Genomic DNA, 18651 nt, shown 5'->3' on the forward strand with positions numbered 1-18651 from the left:
ATATCTTAATAGCTGTGACCTGAGGGGTAGGCTTCTGATTCAACACACATCAAGGGCTGACTGCATCACTCTCCTGAGACTAGGGAAGTGGGTGGCTGGCTTCTTCATGCTCCTTCTGCCTCAATTCAGCTCGCTGGTATCTCCCAGAAGGAGCTTGTGTACATGTCTGGGGCCCCAGTTTTTGAGGCTGTTGCCCAGGGGATGCCCCCTTATCACCGGGCTCCGGTGGCCACTGAGGCTTACATTCACTGATTCCACATTACTATAACAAAGGAAAGCAGAAGAAAGGATTGATCGGCGATGCAAAGACAGGGGGGCAGTGGAATTCATCCAATCACAAAAGCAAATAGAAAAAAAAATGAAGGTAGCTTAGGGGACACCATCAAGTGGACCAATATTTGTATGAAAGGGGTCCCAGAAGGAGAAAAAAGAATGGAACAGAAAATTTATTTGAAGGTAACCACAGTCTCATCTTATCCATAAACATAAGTACAATAATTCCAAACAAAATGTTTTAAATGACAAGTTTGGTTTCTTCTAGAAATGTAAGATTTGTTCAACATTAGAAAATGTATTAATGCAATCACCTCATTAACAAATTACAAGAAAAACCCTCATTTCATTAGAGGCAGAAAAGACATTTAATAAAAGTCAACATTCATCGATGATTTTAAAAAATTTCTTTTAAACTTAGCAAACCAGAAATAAAAATAAAAGAAAACTTCCCTAACCCAATAAACAATAGGAAAGGCATAAAAATGTCAATCACACATGTTGAAACTTTAAGAGCATTCCTTTAAAATCAAGACACAGATGTCTACTACTATCACTCTATTCAACATTGTTCTAGAGGTCCTATCCTATACATTCTCACACAGAGATACACATATAGGTATAAGAATTGGAAAGAAAGAAATAAAGCTTCTACAAATGATGCAATTGTTTAAGGTGAAAACCCCCTAAAACCTACAAATTATTTTAAATTATAAAAAGTAATCACATTATTTGCACTGACCGGTTTGGCTCAGTGGATAGAGCATTGGCCTGCGGACTAAGGGTCCCAGGTTCAATTCTGGTCAAGGGCATGTACCTTGGTTGTGGGCACATCCCCAGTGGGGGGTGTGCAGGAGGCAGCTGATGGATGTTTCTCTCTCATCGATGTTTCTAACTCTCTATTTCTCTCCCTTCCTCTCTGTAAAAAAATCAATAAAATAAATTTAAAAAAAAAAAAGTAATCACATTATTTAATACTAGAAGCCCGGTGCACAAAATTCATGCAAAGGTGTGTGTGTGTGTGTGTGTGTGTCCCTCAGCCCAGCCTGCACCCTCTCCAGTCTGGGACCCCTCAAGGGATGTCCGACTGCCCGTTTAGGCCCGATCCCAGGACTGCTGGCTCCCAACCACTCGCCTGCCTGCCTGCCTGATTGCCCCTAACCACTTCTGTGTACCAGCCTGATCACCCCCTAACCACTCCTCTGCCAGGCTGACTGACGCCTAACTGCTCCCCTGCTGGCCCGATTACCCCTAAGTGCCCTCCCCTGCTGGCCCGGTCACCCCCAAATGCCCTCCCCTACAGGCCTGGTTGCTCCCAACTGTCCTCCCCTGCTGGCCCAATTGCCCCTAAATGCCCTCCCCTGCCGGCCTGGTCACCCCCAACTGCCCTCCCCTGTAGGCCTGGTTGCCCCTAACTGCCCTCCCCTGCTGGCCTGGTCCCCCCCAACTGCCCTCCCCTGCAGGCCTTGTCCCTCCCAACTGCCCTCCCCTGCAGGCCTTGCCCCTCCCAACTGCCCTCCCCTGCAGACCTGGTCCCTCCCAACTGCCCTCCCCTGCAGGCCTGGTCACCCCCAACTGCCCTCCCCTGCTGGGCTGGTCCCCCCCAACTGCCCTCCCCTGCAGGTCTGGTCCCTCCCAACTGCCCTCCCCTGCAGGCCTGGTCACCCCCAACTGCCCTCCCCTGCAGGCCATCTTGTGTGTTGGGGTGATGGTCAATTTGCATATTACCTCTTTGTTATATAGGATCAGTTGGATATTAAATTGGATCCCTAACACTCAACATAAACAAGAGACAACCCCACATGGATTAAGTATTTAAAATGAAATAAATATGCATTGCTTCTCTGCAAAATCTTACTTATGATCCTAATGAGACTATTGGACTGGGACAAGGAGTTAGGTAAGAAAACAGCTCACTTCTCACTCTCCACATCTTACAGAATGTATTAGTTTTCTCTCACTGCCATAACAAATTAACACAAACTGAGCTTCTTAAAACAACACAAGTTTAGCTTGGCCTGTGTGATTTAGTGGTTGAGCATCGATCCATGAACCAAGAGGTCACCAGTTCCATTCCTAGTCAGGGCACATGCTCAGACTGTGGGCTTGATCCCCAGTAGGGGTGTGCAAGAGGCAGCCACTCAATGCTTCTCTCTCATTGACGTTCCCATCTCTCTATCCCTCTCTCTCTAAAATCAATAAAAACATATAAAAAGCAAGCAAACAAAAACCCCACAAGTTTATTATCTTGGGTCTCTAGGTCAGAAGTCTGCCATGAGTCTCACTGGGCTAAACTCAAAGCATCAACGGGACTGTGTTCTTTTCGGGAGACTCTAGGGGAGAATCTGCTTGCGTGCTCACTCAGGTTGTTGGCAGAATCCAGCTCCATGCATTTGTACAAATGAAATCCCTGTTTCCTTGCTGGCTGTCAGCTGAGGGCCATTCCCAGCTTGAAGAGGAGGCTGTTGGTATTCTTTGGTTTCAAATTCTTCCTTCATCTTCAATGCTAGCAAGTAAGGTTTTGTCCCTCTTCTGCTTTCTCTTCTGCCACATCTCTAAGTCTTCTGCCTTCCCCTTCCATTTTTATCTCCTCATAACTTGGTCCCTCTTACTATGCACCACTTACTATGTAATGAAACATGGTCACAGGTTCTGGGATTAGGATGTGGACATCTTTGGGAAATCATTAATCTGCCTAACATATTGGGAAACTGAGGTTGTTCCATGTTTGCACCAATACTGTATGTAGCTTGGACATCCTTATATATTGCCTCAGCCCCAGCCCCAGCAAGCAAGGGTGGAAAGGAGAGTAGGTAGAAAATATCCCCTAACTTTTTCTCATGTCTTTCTGCTTGCCTTTGCTTAATTATTGAGTTTTCCTTATCAGGATGTGTGAGGTTGAAGCAGACAGGAAGATAAAGAATTTATAACTGGTTTCCTGACACCAACCCTAATCCAATCATTGGAACACATGCTTCCCCCTGTTCTTGAATCACCCAGAGTTTAGGGAGGTTATATAAAGGGGAGAACAGAAAAGAGTAAGGTGGGAGCAAAGATGTCAAGCCATAAAACACACACACACACACACACACACACACACACACACACACACACAAAACAGCAGCATATTCACTCCTTCCTTAAGAACTCAATTCAAGAAGTTTCCATGCCTGGGTGGTGGTAAACAAGAGGAAAAATCGAACTCATGAGAGTCATTTATTGGATGTCACTATGTACTACACAGTGCTAGATGATTCCACAAACCTTTCTTAACTCTTTAAACTAACCTATGTGGTACATGAGTATAGTTGTCAGCCTGCAAACGAGGAACCGTGAGCTCAGAGAGGTACTCATTTACCGAAGGGAACAAGTGTCAGAGATGGATCTAATCCTAGGTAAGGTGATGGCTCCAGCTCAAGGAAATGTCCTCTCCTTGTCTTCGAAAGCAAGAAGGCAACATTAAGGTTTCTTATAATCCCCACACTGTACCCTTAAGAATCTTTAAATGGCCGAAACTGGTTTGGCTCAGTGGATAGAGCGTCGGCCTGGGGACTGAAGGGTCCCAGGTTCGATTCCGGTCAAGGGCATGTACATTGGTTGCGGGCGCATCCCCAGTGGGAGATGTGCAGGAGGCAGCTGATCGATGTTTCTCTCTCATCGATGTTTCTAACTGTCTATCTCTCTCCCTTCCTCTCTGTAAAAAATCAATAAAATATATTTTTAAAAAAAAGAAAAAAGAATCTTTAAATGACACTCCTGGAGGTGCTATCCTCCTTCCCCCACCTCTTTCTCCCCCATATGTTAAAGCGACTTCCTAACGAAGGTCTTAGAGTTATTTACCTTCTTGTGATCATTACACATTTACTTCTTCTGTGTGCTCATGTTCACCACTGTCCTCACGTTGATGTTGTTTCAGGCTAGCCCTTGGGTGCTGACCATTAGACTATAGGATTGATTTTCTTTCTTTCCTTTATTTTTTTTTCCAGCAATAAGCTTCAAAGAAACAAAGACAGGTGCTGGAATGTGATCTCTGGATGAGTCTCTGCTGGGTCTTACAGGAGCAAGGACACCCAGGTATCACCATGCAGCCTGTCCCACTGCAGTCTCTACCCCTTCCATGAGTTATGGTTATCAGCAAAAAGCCAGTAAATGACCTTCGCTTTGTTTTTGTGGTAATAATTGATCAATTCTAAAATTTCAGCATAAAATCCCAACTCTGTGCCACAGATACAATTTGCTTCTGCCTGTATCTTCTGCTACATCTCAGGCCACTTGTACTCCTCTGGGTGCTCCAGCCACACTGGCCAAGGCTGGAGCCTTTAAAATGTGACCAGTCGAAATGAGATGTGCCAGAAATATATACACCGGCCTTCTAAGACTTGGTAGGAATAAATGAATGAAAAATATATCACGAACTTTATATTAACTACATGTTAAAATAATATTTAGCCCGTGTTGAGTGACTATAAAAATTAATGTTTCTTTTCACTTTTGTATGTAACATTGCGACAATTTAAAATTACTTTCGTGGTTCGTGCTCTACTTCTGCAGGACAGCACTGCTGTCACCTTGCCGTCCATTGCGCCCTTCTCGGGGCTCACACTATCTGGACAGGCAGTGTCCACGTGTTACCTGCCCAGTGTCTTTCTCGCCCGACTAGCATGTAAGACACGAACCGTGCCTGTCTCCTTCGCACCTGGCCCAGGCATTTAGGACACGGCCTGAGCACAGTAATACTTAGTAAATATATACTTTTTATGAATGACCTTACTCTTCCTCAGCTGGAGATGGTGAGCTCTGTCTGTTCTCCCCAGAACACGAGGTCTCAAGGCCTTTGGACTACGCGCGCAGCTCAGCGCTGACCACGCGCGCCCGACACTGGGAGGAGAGGCGCAGCCACACTGAACACCTCCTTCTCCGCGGAAAGAACTGCGCGCGCAGAAGAGCCCCTTCCGCCTTGGAGCCCCGCCCCGCTGCCAATCACTGCGCACTTCTCCCTCCAGCCACACGGCGGCGTCTCGCGAGCGCGCGGTGGCTGATGGTACAGCCCGCCCCCCCCCGCGCGCCCTGCGGACAGTGGATCCTTCCAGCGGTAGAAAAGCATTGTGGGAAGGCGGCGCGGCCTTTTTGGTCTCCGCGCTCTGGGTGATGGTAGGCTGCGCCTGCGGCTCCTGCATGGCGGGGGCTCGGTGTGTGCGGCCACGTGGCCTCTGTGGGCCGGGGCGGGGTCCGGCCGGGCCCCTGAGCCCGCTGTCGCGCCCGCGGCCGTCCGGTCGGGTCCGGGCCCCGAATATGTGGACGGCAGCGCCTGGGCCTGACTTCAGCCACATTGCACCCCAGGAGGCCCCGAAGCGGACCTCGGTCTGCGTCCCCCGCCGGGAAGTGGGGAGATGGGTTGGGGTGCATTTGAGTGTATTGGTCATGGACTGGATGCCGGGAGATTTTAATATAAGCGCGGAGTTTCTGTGAAAGGGAACGGCCTCACGTAAGCCCACCCATGTCACGCGGGGAATCAGCGTAGAAGAGCCAGTTAAGGTTTAGGGCCTGACGCCGGGTCCACCTGCAGAACCGGCGGAAGTCGAACGAGTATCGCCGACAGGGCAGGTGAGTTTTCATGATCCTGTAAAAAAAAAGGCTAGTTGCGTTGAAGTTCTACGAGTTTGGAACTCTTAAAACACTTTGTATTTCAGTTGCCTATCGCATTGTGAGTTGTGAGAGAAAGTCTAGAGCTGGGATTAGTTCTTCGTTCTCGTTCCATCTCGAATGAGCAGTTCTCCCCGCGGGGTGATTTAGGGGCAGCAGCCTCGTGCCAGAGACCAGCAGTCTCACTGCAGCAACTTGCATGTAGCCTTTGTGTTGCCCGTTCACTTTTGAAAACTAGTGAATGTGGTGTCAAAAAAGGCGTAAACTACACACTTCGCAGCCCTTTCCTGCCCTTGAGTTTGATGTCTTTGGTGGAGGAGCTGTGTAAGTAACAGTTTATACTTGTACATTAATTTGTTTGCACATGTGATCTGAGTCTGCCAGCATTAAGTGTAGAGTTTCTCATAACCAGTTTTTTTGTTTTCTTTTTTTTACTAATTTTTTAGGGGAAAGATGGATGCATGAAGCATAGTCTGCTACCTGAATACTACCTGGGAGCACAAGTGACCTAAGGTAAGGTGATGTAGAAGTTATATTTGTTATCTATTAACATGCTTTGCTTGTATATGATAATTATTTGGCTTTTTAAAAAAAATATATTTTACTGATTTTCTACAGAGAGAAAGGGAGAGAGATACAGAGTTAGAAACATCGATGAGAGAGGAACATCGATCAGCTGCCTCCTGCACATCTCCCACTGGGGATGTGCCCGCAACCCAGGTACATGCCCTTGACCGGAATCAAACCTGGGACCTTTCAGTCCGCAAGCCGACGCTCTATCCTCTGAGCCAAACCGGTTTCGGCTATTTGGCTTTTCTTAAGTTTTTCAAGATTTGCTTGTTATAATAGTCACCTATTAAAATAACTCACCAGTGGAATACTTTTCAGGCAATATAAATACTTCTAATAAAAAGGTTAAAATATTTTAAAAATAAAAGTTCTTTGTAATGGGAATCTTACCACCTTTCCATACTGGGGTGTCTTGTGGGTATTAGTTTAAATTGAGTATTAATGGCTTATTAGTATTAGTACTGCACATCAGTAATTAAGGTGAAGTTAATGGTAAATGGGATAGCGGCTATCCGATAGCCTGTTTCCAGCTTATTTTTGAAATCTTAAGATGTTTTTGTGTAGTAGTAGAATTTATATATTTTTACTGATTTCAGAGAGAGAGAAACATCAGTGATGAGAGAAAATCATTGACTGGCTGCCTCCTGCACACCCCACACTGGGGATTGAGCCTGCAAGCCAGGCATGTCCCCTGATGGAAAATCGAACCATGACGACCTGGTTCATAGGTTGATGCTGAGCCACACCGGCTGGGCAGTAGTAGTATAATTAAAAAAAAAAAACAAAACACGTCAAATGTCAGGTGTGTTTTATGTTGACATTTAAATCTGACTCCAGAAACTCAGTGCAGAACCAAGCATTGAGAATATGAAGGTCTGATGCGTGTAAATATTTGCTTGTAAAATTTAGCGCTTCTTTGTCTTTTAGGATGCCCTTGGTGAAGAATTTGAAAACTTGATCTTCACAGGAGTTGCCTGGATCATTTAAAATTTTCAAGAGTCTGAGGAAGACCAAAACTGTCTCTGGACAGTTCATAAACAAACATTTAACACAATGGGTCTGTGAATAAATATTTAAATACGCTTCCTGGAGGTCTGTGTACTATGTGACTGCCAGAAAATAGCATTCTTTTACAGAAAAGTCCGAGGGTTTCTCTCCTCCCCCAGCAACTTCAAAACTTGCATTAAGCTTAATATTCGGTGCTATATAGGGAAGGCTTATGTTGGGCCTGAGGAAAATGTGCTTTCTTCCAGTGTCTCATGAACAAAACTAGACTGGTTGGTTTGTAGGGCATGGGTGTGCTTTTATGTTGTCACTGTATTAAATTTTTCTTTTACTAGATTGTAAACTTCAAGTTGGCATATCTTCTGCCTTCACTTTGCAGGAAAATACAAATGTGTTCATAAATTCAGAAAAATTATTGAAAGCACTGTACTAGGAGCTGGGAATACGATGAGCAAAATAGTCCCTCCCTTTAGAAGATTCCAAGCAAATGAATGTCATCAGAAATGTAGAACTTTGTGAGACAAAATCCATGTAAAGTAGAATTGGACCAAGTCAGGGAAACCTGCCTGAGAAAGGAGTTGGGACTAAGGGTAGGTGACAGTTTTGCAAGGCATGTGCAGAGGCCTTGAGCTAGAAAAAGTATGACCATAGTTCATATTTGTTGCTTTCCCTCTTTAGTTCCCTGATTTAGACAAGAAGTGCATAACGAGGCATGTTAGATGGCCATCATGAGCTAGGGATGTTACAAATTGAGGTTGAATAGGTAAGGTGGCAGAACCTATATTTGCAAGGATACAGGTGGGCCAATTGGAGGCTACTATAGTAGTCTAGATAAGATGACCACCTGGTGTCAATGTGGCAAAAATAGTAAAGGGATAATTCAGCTACAGAGCAAAGGTGACGGGATTTGGTAATCAGAGGGGGTGTCCCTATGATTACCAGGTGTGTAGACAAGCACAGTAATGAAGGCCCTAAATCTAGCTGGGAAGCAACATTTTAAACTAGTTGGGTCTCTTGAAAGGACACTGGCCTGTTTAAGCTACAGAAATAGTCATGGGCATAAAAGAACCACCTGGGGAAGAAGTGTAAGGGGTAGGGTAAAAGATGGCTTGCATTAGTGTTTTATTTTCATGTAAGGTACATTGCTGGGGGGAAAGGTCTGAAATAGTCTGGGGAGAGTCAACCAGGCAGACTGGAGGGACCATTTGAGGTTGAGGGCGGTCATGAATAGACCCACAAAAATCTTTTTTTCCTGAAAACAAGACAAGGACACTAGAAATTAAAAGCAATGCTTTCAAACAAAACTTTACATTTGTAAATAACCAGTGGAACTTAATGCCACAAAATACAGCATTACAAAGAACATTTATCTGAGTAAAAATATCTACAGTGTGAAAGTGATGTGGCCTCAGTTATGCATCTGCACAGGTGGAGGTCCACCTGGAGGGGGAGAGCTCTTCGTCCCACTTGTACTATTGCACAGCTGGCCAGCTGCGGTCCCAGGAGTCCAGAAACACCTGGCTTGGGTTGTGGACACGGCATGAGTTTTTACAAGACGACTATCCTTCCAGTTACTACCAAAAAAAAAAAAAAGGCTCTTCAGCACAAATACACTGTAGTTAAACCTTTTAAAAGGAGCAACAGACTCGATTTTCTTGTGAAGAAACACTGGGAGGTCCAAGATACTTGAATAATTACAATTCACAGTTTCAAAGTAAAGGCAGCACACACCCTTTCCACCCCCTCTGGATCCCCCATCCCAAGCCTTTCACTGGGATCAAGTCTCTATCTTGAGGCGTGAAGCTTGGATAGTTTTTATTGTTTTTGCTATATGTTTTCCAGCCAGATTGCTTGTAGATGTCTGAGATTTTTCTTCAATCAGGCTATCTTTAGACCCATTTCTCCTCTGGAAGAAAAATAGTAAGACTCAGAAGAAAATACAGCTATCTTAATTACTTAACTCATACATCAGAAATTAATGTTTTCTTACATTTAAAACCTCTTCCACTCCCCAACAAGTGTTGATCCTAACAGCGCTTTCCAATTAACTTCATGCAAACCTCCATCTCCGAATCTGTTTCTAGGGAACCTAACCTAAATTAGCACAGGTTTCCTCTGTTCTTGTTCAAGACATTGGCAAAAATGAACCTGAACAAATGAAGGGCAATGCATGATGAATACAGCTTGAGTCAGGGTTCTTAGACTGTCCGTGAACTCCAAGGAAATATATACAAAACGGTGTATGTGCTTACATGCATTTTTATGGGAGAGAGAGACAGTAGTTATATTGGCTTTTCAAAGAGATTCACAATCCAAAAGACTGAAAAACAACACTGCAAACAATAGGCTGTCACTGATCCATTGTAAACATCAACTTTGTTTTTAGAGTGGTTGTTTAACCAGATATAAATCCACACAATGATCTTACACAGCCTGCATTTGTTTTCTATCTTATTAAAAAATAGACCATGAAAGGTGGTATCAAACACGTTGCTGAAATGTTTGCTACAGAGCTCCCTTGATATATCTATGTAATTCAGCTGAGTGTTAAATTAATTTTGTTAATGCAGTTAGATTATGTACTATGTCCTTGAATTCCCCTTTAACCACATTTTTAAAACATTTCCAGAACAAAAGTAATTCTCTTTGATGGAGCAGAAATAAAACAGGACTGAATAATTCTCTTGTCTGCCATTAGTTAATAATTGAACATCTGTCATCTGTAAATCTGCTACTTTCTTCTTGTTTCTCTGGCTCAAAAAATATCTAAAAGTTATATGGTGAAGCCATTGTGTTGTTTTTTTTTATTCTGGCTCCAAACATTCTCAACAATCCTTGTTAGCCTTGGCTTTGCCCCAGGCCTCAGATCATTTTAGACCTTGCACTATCTCTAGCTCTCGCTCCTAACATAACTCTTCCCAGGTTGGGCCTTGTCTTGATCATCCACTCCCTCCTTCCTCCTCCTTCCATGGTTTGTACATGTTCTTTTAAAACATAGAATCTCAGAGTGAAGCTAAAGATTCATTTTCCCACCTTCCAAAAGAAATTTCAGGAAAAATGCTTCTCAAAATTGCCAACAGTAAAATACCTTAAAACTTTATTGTTACCAACCTGATGAACTGTGGAGCCACCAGAACCCTGCGCATCTGAAGAGCGGGTCACAGGAAGTGGAGGTACAAGATCCGTTTTTGAACTGCAGAGGGAGTTTTAGAATTCTGATAATCACAATTCGAGTTGAAAAAGGGCTACAGCATAGAACACATGTTTTCTATATCTTTGTATTATCTTTGTATTCCACCAGAGTGCTTCCCGTAGAGAGGTGTTGAATAAATGTTTCTAAATTAAGTTGGACAGGTTAAGTAATTTGCCCAAAATCAAAACAAATAAATAGAAGGACCAAGAATAAAACATAATTATGTCTCGTTCCCATGTGCTGTTCTGACATGTTGTATAAATGGCTTTTTGATTTGTTTCTAAAGAAACATTTATTAACCATTTGTACTTTTTAAATAAACCTATGGTACTATTGACAGCCATTATCTACATTTTGCAAACAAAACAAAAAAATAAGCAAAACCTGGCCTCTACCTCTCTCCACTGGGCTAGCCTATCTCCCAATTTATTAATGTTTATCGAAGTTTTGAGCCTTAATTCAGAGTTTATTGGTTAACGCTCCTACCCAGCAATATAAAATACATGAATTTCTGTGATTATAGTACTTTTACAAATGGATGTATAATGATTTTATTAAGGTAGTCATTTAAAATATAGCACCTATTGTGTTAAGCAAGATAATGGTCACTTTTTTCACACAAAAAAAAGAACACAAAGAAATAAACTAAGGTAATACGCTATTTGCTGTAGTAAAAGAAAAGACAAAATGTCATCAGATCAAAAACAAAACACTTCTTATGCCAACTTCTCTCAAATATGGCTGCATCATTCACATTTTTTTCTTTCTAAGTGGCATGAATCAGCCTCAGTATGGTCTGGATCTGCACTGTCCAAGAGGGGTAGGCACTAGCCAGCCACACGTAGCTCCGTACATTAATGAAAATTAATAATAATTCAACGCTTAGCTTCTCAGCCACATGAGCCACATTTCAAATAGTGGACAGCCAGAGATATAAAACATTTCTAGCATCAAAAGAAGCTCTATTGGGCTGTGCTGATGTACTCGGGCTTGCCTGCTTACTTCACTTCCGACAGAACGGATCGCTCTCCATCTGAACACTGGGACCGGCGGTACTGGCGGTAACTTCGCGGCGAATGAGAATGTCTGATTCGGATCGGGTCACCTTGAGTCCTGAACAAGCAATCCAAAAAACGTGGAAACAAACACACAAGTCAGAACAGGATAATTCCTTAATAATGACTGTGAGAGCTTAAAAACAAAAAACCAACCCTTCTGGGTTTGAAATCCTAAGTGGCTTAAATGTCACAAGTTAACAATAGAAAACTGCTCCCTCAACTATACATGAAAATAAAACTCTTTATAGTATTTGTATGTATGTGTGTATGTGTATATTATTTTTAACCACTATATTCTAATGAAATTATTCCCTACAGTTGAATTCTCTCCAGTAGTATGGAAGAAAAAAATCTGCAATGCAGACAAAATGGCATTCCTATCAGAAAAAGTTGGTCATTGTCTAGCTACTTAACTAGTCTGTTGTTAAAAATTCAAACTTTTGGCCCAGAGATGATGGGGTTGAGGGATGGAAGTGGGAGGGTGTGTACCAACCTGCAATTTGACTGGAGTGGGAAGGATGCATGAGTTACAGAAGGGAAATAAAGCAGTGAAGTAGGCTACTTTCTCTGAACCATTAAAGCAGGGCAGAGAACTGAGTACAGTGGGGCCTTGACTTACAAGCGTCCCGACTAATGAGTTTTTCGAGATATGAGCCGTCTCTCGGCCGATTTTTTGCTTTGAGTTGCAAGCTAAAATTCGGGTTATGAGCCAGCTTCAGATACCCCACCGCCAGTTGTCGCAGCGAACGTCACAGAGAACGCCACAACATAAGCCCAGCATCACATGTCTCACTCGTTCACTTTAATGATTTGACATATGAGTAATTTGAGTTACGAGCTCCATCACAGAACGAATTAAACTCGTAAGTCAAGGCCCCACTGTAAATAGGTCATCTGCTGCGGCATCCTACACTGAGTGCCGATTAGGGAACCCCTGTGCTTTCATGAGGCACAGTCAACCTGCTAGTTCTGTGATAGGGATTGGACTGGGCTTAAATGACAGGGCTTTGTGGTCCACATCCATCTCCTGGTGTTAAATAATGAATAAAAAGAAACTTTGTGACCAACCAATAAATACCTCAATAAATGAATTTATATTTTAAAACTAACATCAGCCATCAAAAGTCCCTTGTACCTACCACACACAAATAGTCAGTTAACAGGGGGTAATAGTGATTGTACAGAAGGGGAATGATTAGCTTTATTACACCCTTTCTTCCTCTTTCCCTATGGTTCTTCTTAATTTTAGTTAAAATGTAAAGACAAATTTAAGCACTGCATGGAGAGTAAGAATGGGTTACTCACTTCGAAGTATTAATGAAACTTGTGTGAAAAGACTTTCAAAGACATACTCACTCTACTTTAGTGTATGGAATCTCTTTTAATTGTTCTTCTGATAACCCAGACGGATCCACAAGTTCCTTCCTAGACGGCACAGAGCAAGAAAATTAAAGTTCTGACGCTGGTATAAATACTAAAACCTTTCACAACTGTCCCAAAACACAGTATTAGCAAACCTAATCCTATCTAATAAAAGGGTAATAATGCAAACTAACCATCACTCCGTCGCAAAGAATGGCGGTGCCCATAGCCACAAGATGGTGGCACCCAGTCCCCTCAGCCCCACCAGAGTCCCCCATTCCTGGGGGGGCGGCCACTGAGAGCAGGCAGCATGAGTGGCCAGGCCCCAAAGAAAGCAGAGAACCAGGGGGAGTGGGCCTAAGCCGTCAGGGCTCCCGGATTGGAGAGGGCTCCTCTGAGGGCTCCCAGATTGGAGAGGGTGCAGGTTGGGGCTGAGGGACCCCCCGCTCCATGCACAAATTTTGTGCACCAGGCCTCTAGTGGAAATATAAGGCAGAAACAAAGATTTAATAACTACAATGTACTCAAGGAAAAATGGGAGGCAAACCTTTTCTATAGCTCTTCTACTATCTTCCAATGTATCTATATCCAATGTACCTGGCTCTCCAGCCACTCTTAATTTCCCTACAAAATTCTGCCTCCCTCCCCTGTAGTAGAAGTCTTTTTTTCTCCCGAATCTGTTTTCCTTGGTATTTATTTGGTCTGTCTGAGACCCAGTTACAGGCCAGGCTAAGGGGCCTCAGGAGAAGAGATGTCAGGGCTGCCAGTGCAGTAAGGCACCACCACTGTGAATTCCATGTTCCACATAATGACGGTAATGAAGACTGTCTGACAGGCGTCAGCCCCAGGCTGTCTCTTAGTGTCGGCAGTCTTCCTTGTCGTTGCCTTAAAACTACATGGGCTTTAATACAAGGAGGGGAAAAAACCGGTACTCACTGAATATGCTTCCATAACTCTTCTTTTGCTTGGATATCCGGGCTTCTCCTGTAAATTGAGAAAACACCGCTCATCTCTGCAAACGTGCTTCATCTAACAATCCCATAGCTAACTTTAGCAGAGCTACAACATTCATAGTTTTCAGACTGGGAAGCTTTATTTGCCAGCTGAGACCAAAAGGAAAGACTGGGCAGGGAGAGCTAATGAAAGACACCAGAATAATATATCTGCCAGCACCACTGAAGAAAAATCACACTGAAATCAGCCATAACCAGGGCTTCATTTGATGACAGAGCTTGGAACTGCAAGGGCGAACGCACACAGCCTCTGGTGGTGATGTTACAATGAAGAATTTGAGGCTTCTGTTTCTGTTCCTGTTCCCTCTAGCTATTTCCTTCTTTCTTTCTTCCTTTTTTAATCCTCACCGAGGATTGATTCCAGAGAAAAAGGGAGAGAGGGAGACTGGGAGGCTGGCAGGGAGGGAGGGAAACATCAATGTGAGAGAAAAAACATCCATTGGTTGCCTCCCACATATGCCCCGACTGGGAAGTGAATCAGCCACCCAGGTACATGCCCTGACAGGGAATCCAACCTGAGACCCTTTGGTGCACAGAATGACACTCCTACCAACTGAACCACACTGGCCAGGGCCCCTCTAGCTATTTCTAAGTAAATGTAAAAGGAGAACTCCTGATTGTCAATATGAAAGAATCCCAAGATGATCTGTGATAACCCAGTACAAACAGCAACCACAAGAGGAAAGGAAACGGTGGGACTGCCCAGACTGTCAGACTGTGTGCCGCTGACTCATCTTTCAGGTTCTATCGGATGATGTTTTGTGGGCTCAGCATGGGCCCACAAATGCTGCCTCCCTCCACATGCCTTTCCCCATCCCTATGGACAGACCCACAAATCTTCTGCAAGAATGACTTGAGCAGAAAGTAGTTACACCACTACCTTTAACTTCCCAGAATGCGAAATTCAAAGTCAGCATTCAGTGTTCACACTCCCATAACAGCAAGGAATACTACAAATCTATTATCCCTGCAACTGTTGCCACGGAATGTCTCTTTCCTAGTGAGAAAATGATAAGCTTTCATCAGTCCTTTCAAGAGAACTGAGATCTAATAATAGGCCCAAAGAAAAAACCCAAACCCTAATAATTAAAAGGCCTGGAGTTAAGCAAAGCCACTGATACACACTGCCCTGTGGAATTTTATATTCATAATCTGTATCAGCATTTTAGAGCTCCATATCACTTTCAACATATAATATTATCATAGCTTTCATTTTTCTCAGTTAATAAGGGCACCACAAGGCATTCTGGTAGGGCTTTCTGAGCCCCCAGAATACAATAAGCTATTTTCTAGCAATTCAATTGACTAAGCCGTTTTTACCTTTGTAGAAAAAATAATAATTATCTGTCTGTAAAGACCTTTCAGTCAACTCAAAAGGAGTCAAAACATGGAAGATTAGGGGGGAGGGGATGAAGCCCTGGTCTCAGACATTACAACATGATATTGTTAATAGATTTTGTTATAAGAATAAAATTATATGCTTAAAAACATCTAAAGAAATGCTTCCTTGGCAGGATTTCCTGTATGGAACCCACCTTTCCTACATGTGGCTGGCCCGATTCACTAGACAATGTGTTAACCCATAAAGGATGCTGCAGGGAGGGGCAAATATTAAAAAGCACTAACAGTGGGTATTTCTGAGGGTTGGAATTACAGGAATTTTATTTTCTTATTTATATTCATCTTCTCTGATTTTGTTTTTTAGTCAAGAGAATTTCTTACCTTAATTATCAGAAAAGAAAAAAAATGTAAGGTATTTTCATGTTTAAAAAAAAACAAAACTATTATTGCTGCAATTCCACGGGAAATGCCTTTCATTCCCATCTCCGAAGAATGAGCAGAACCCTAGCTGGTTTGGCTCAGTGGATAGAGCGTCAGCCAGTGGACTAAAGGGTCCCAGGTTCAATTCCGGTCAAGGGCACATGCCTGGGTTGCAGGCTTGATCCCCAGTGGGGGACGTGCAGGAGGCAGCCAATCAATGATTTTCTCTCTCATCATTGATGTTTCTATCTCTCTTTCCCTCTCCCTTCCTCTCTGAAATCAATAAAGATATATTAAAAATAAATAAATAAATAAATAAATAAATAAATAAATTGTCAGAAGTCAGAGCCATTGGGAAAAAAAAAAAAGAATGAGCAGAAATGTTACTAGTATTTTAACCTGAATGAGAATTCAGTCTTCCTAGCCATAAACAATTGGTCATAAATGATTCAGGAATTTAGTCTTTATGTTTAGGTTCTATGTTTGGGTTCGATTCTGATCAAGGGCATGTACCTTGGTTGCAGGCACGTCCCCAGTGGGGGGTGAGCAGGAGGCAGCTGATTGATGTTTCTCTGTCATATATTTAACTAAACTGAGTTCTGAAATGCCCAGCAGTTTCAAGGCAGGGAAAAGTTCCAAAGGTAAAAAAACAAAACAAAAAACTCTGTAATTTCCTCCAATTTCTAGACCACCTGTGATTTAACAAATGTAAACATATGCTAATGAGGAATGCATAATTTTTATGCTTACATCTGCACACATTAATCAACAATTTAGGATGAATTCATGATCAGCAGCTCAACAGCTTTTTATGCATTTATAAACTTGGGAAATGTTAAGTCATTTTTCTTAATTAAAAGGCCCTTGATTATGCAGATGTTTTACTTGAACTCTGAAAATATAGTAAGTTCCTGAGGAAATAGAACCCTGAGGATATAGCATATATAAAAAATGCACATGCAGTCCCACATTAGTTAAATTTTCTTATAAAGCATCCTTCATCCACACCTCAGAGCAATAGCCTAATTTAAATTAATATTCATTTTTCAGAGAAATTAGTTGGATGAGACATCATTCAGAAACATTTTCCTTCTTCTAAACCCTAAAATAATAACAATGCTTCATAATTCTACAAAAGACTTAAACCATTGCCTATATAGCCTTCTTCTACATTCCCCAGATACTGAATTAAATTATCTTAAAAATATTATAAAGTATAATAATCTATATTTTGTGTACTATAGTGCACTAAAAATAATAAATATGGCAGCATTTGACTTTTTATTTTTGTGATCTTACTACTGACCACTGCTCCAAAAGGAAGCTTAGAGTAGCAAGTATGTTACTAAGAAAACTAAGTTCACAAAACACCTTTATTTAAAAAATTTAAAACACTTAATAAATAGCTCAGTAATTCCTCATCATATCCCTGAATGGCCAGCGTAGATATGAGCAGGAGATGTCTTTATCCCCCACTCCTTTCCTCTCCCCTGCTCAGAACTAAAAACGATTGGGAAAGCCACGCAACCAAACACCCCAGCTACGGAAGAGTGCTCAGGAGCCTCCACACTAAATCTTCATCTAAGGCACCAGGCTTCTGTGTTTAACTGGGACCATCACTTCACCCTGACAACCTCATCTTCCACATTATCCATATTTTTCAATGAGAAACAATAAGGCATTATTGCCACCAGAGGGAGCCCGAGCCTTCTCGCACGCACTAGTTGAACCTAGAACTACTGTTTGGCTTGAATGCCTCTTCCAAATATCCCAGTAAGAGACGTTCACCCATGTTGAAAAGGAGTTTCATCCAAGTTTTCTAATGATAAGTTTTCTAAACATGAATGTCACATCAATGCAGCTGAAAAATGTACTAGATGGAACTATGCTTCTCAATGTTTTACTAGATAAGATCCAACCATATTTCAGTGTAAATAGTTTTAGGAGAGAAAGGTTTTGTATTTTATAGAGCTGTATGTCTCTGGTATTTAATAATGAGTACAACCTTCTTGTTTTGCATTGGGGATTAAAAGAAACAGAATGAATAAGTCATGTATGAGTGATGTATCATAACATTCTAAACTCTCAGTGAATTCCTCCATACAGGCAATTTATAGACACCGCAGTAGGAATATAAGGAGAAAATAGTCCTCTTCTTATCCATGGGGATATATCTACCCATGGGGGATATGGGTAGATATATCTCACCTAAAACTGTGGACAGTACGGAGCCCTATACATAATGTTTTTCCTGCACATACATATGTATGATAGTTTAATTTATAAATCAGGCATAGTAAGATATTAACAATAACAAATAAAAACAGAACAATTATAAAAATATAATAAAAGTTATGTGAATGTGGCCTCTCCTCTCTCTCTCAAAAAATGTACTCTCACCTTTTCACTTAAAGGAAGCACTTTAGGATTCTCTCTCTGGCATATCCGAATTGCCAGCATCACAACTCTTGTATATCCTTTGGGGCCATTATTAAGTAAAATAAGAATTACCTTGAACACAAGCACTGTGACACCATGACAGTCAAACTGACACCAAGACTCTAGGTGACTAACAGGAGGGGAGTGTGCACAGCGTGGAGAGTCACGTCCTTGGCAGGACAGAGGGACTGGCGGAGATTTCATCACGCTGCTCAGAAGAGCGTACAATTAAAAGCTATGAATTGTTTGTTTCTGGAATTATTTTTGGACTGCAGTTGACCACGGGTAACAAACTACAGAAAGCAAAACCATGGGTAGGGGGCCTACTGTATGG

General features: G+C 42.3%; 1 protein-coding gene, 1 long non-coding RNA gene and 1 other non-coding gene across 5 annotated transcripts in view; 2 read left to right on the forward strand and 1 right to left on the reverse strand.

The window, feature by feature from the left end:
- Positions 1-5382: 5382 nt before the first annotated feature.
- On the forward strand, positions 5383-7569 carry LOC139008134 (uncharacterized). 2 transcript variants are annotated; one of them, XR_011471105.1, is made up of 4 exons: positions 5383-5877; positions 5964-6240; positions 6363-6429; positions 7414-7569. It is a non-coding gene; the product is annotated as an uncharacterized lncRNA (long non-coding RNA). The 2 variants fall into 2 exon arrangements; XR_011471104.1 differs by lacking the exon at positions 5964-6240 and having other exon boundaries at positions 5389-5877.
- On the forward strand, positions 6120-6253 carry LOC139009641 (small nucleolar RNA SNORA13). The gene has a single exon (XR_011471364.1). It is a non-coding gene; the product is annotated as a small nucleolar RNA SNORA13 (small nucleolar RNA).
- A 1201-nt stretch (positions 7570-8770) lies between the features above and the next one.
- The window catches only part of EPB41L4A (erythrocyte membrane protein band 4.1 like 4A), a 215998-nt gene continuing 206117 nt past the window's right edge, over positions 8771-18651 (reverse strand). For both annotated transcript variants that reach the window (XM_070412445.1, XM_070412444.1), the window contains exons 20-24: positions 14041-14088; positions 13099-13167; positions 11687-11797; positions 10603-10684; positions 8771-9397 (exon numbers count right to left, since the gene is read on the reverse strand). In XM_070412445.1, coding sequence (XP_070268546.1) covers positions 9269-9397; positions 10603-10684; positions 11687-11797; positions 13099-13167; positions 14041-14088 — 439 coding nt within the window. In that variant the 3' untranslated portion in view covers positions 8771-9268. The remainder of the gene's footprint in view (positions 9398-10602; positions 10685-11686; positions 11798-13098; positions 13168-14040; positions 14089-18651) is intronic.

This window comes from Myotis yumanensis, unplaced genomic scaffold, assembly GCF_028538775.1.
Source record: "Myotis yumanensis isolate MYYU_CA2020_CCGP unplaced genomic scaffold, mMyoYum1.0.hap1 SCAF_4, whole genome shotgun sequence".
NCBI lineage: Eukaryota > Metazoa > Chordata > Mammalia > Chiroptera > Vespertilionidae > Myotis > Myotis yumanensis.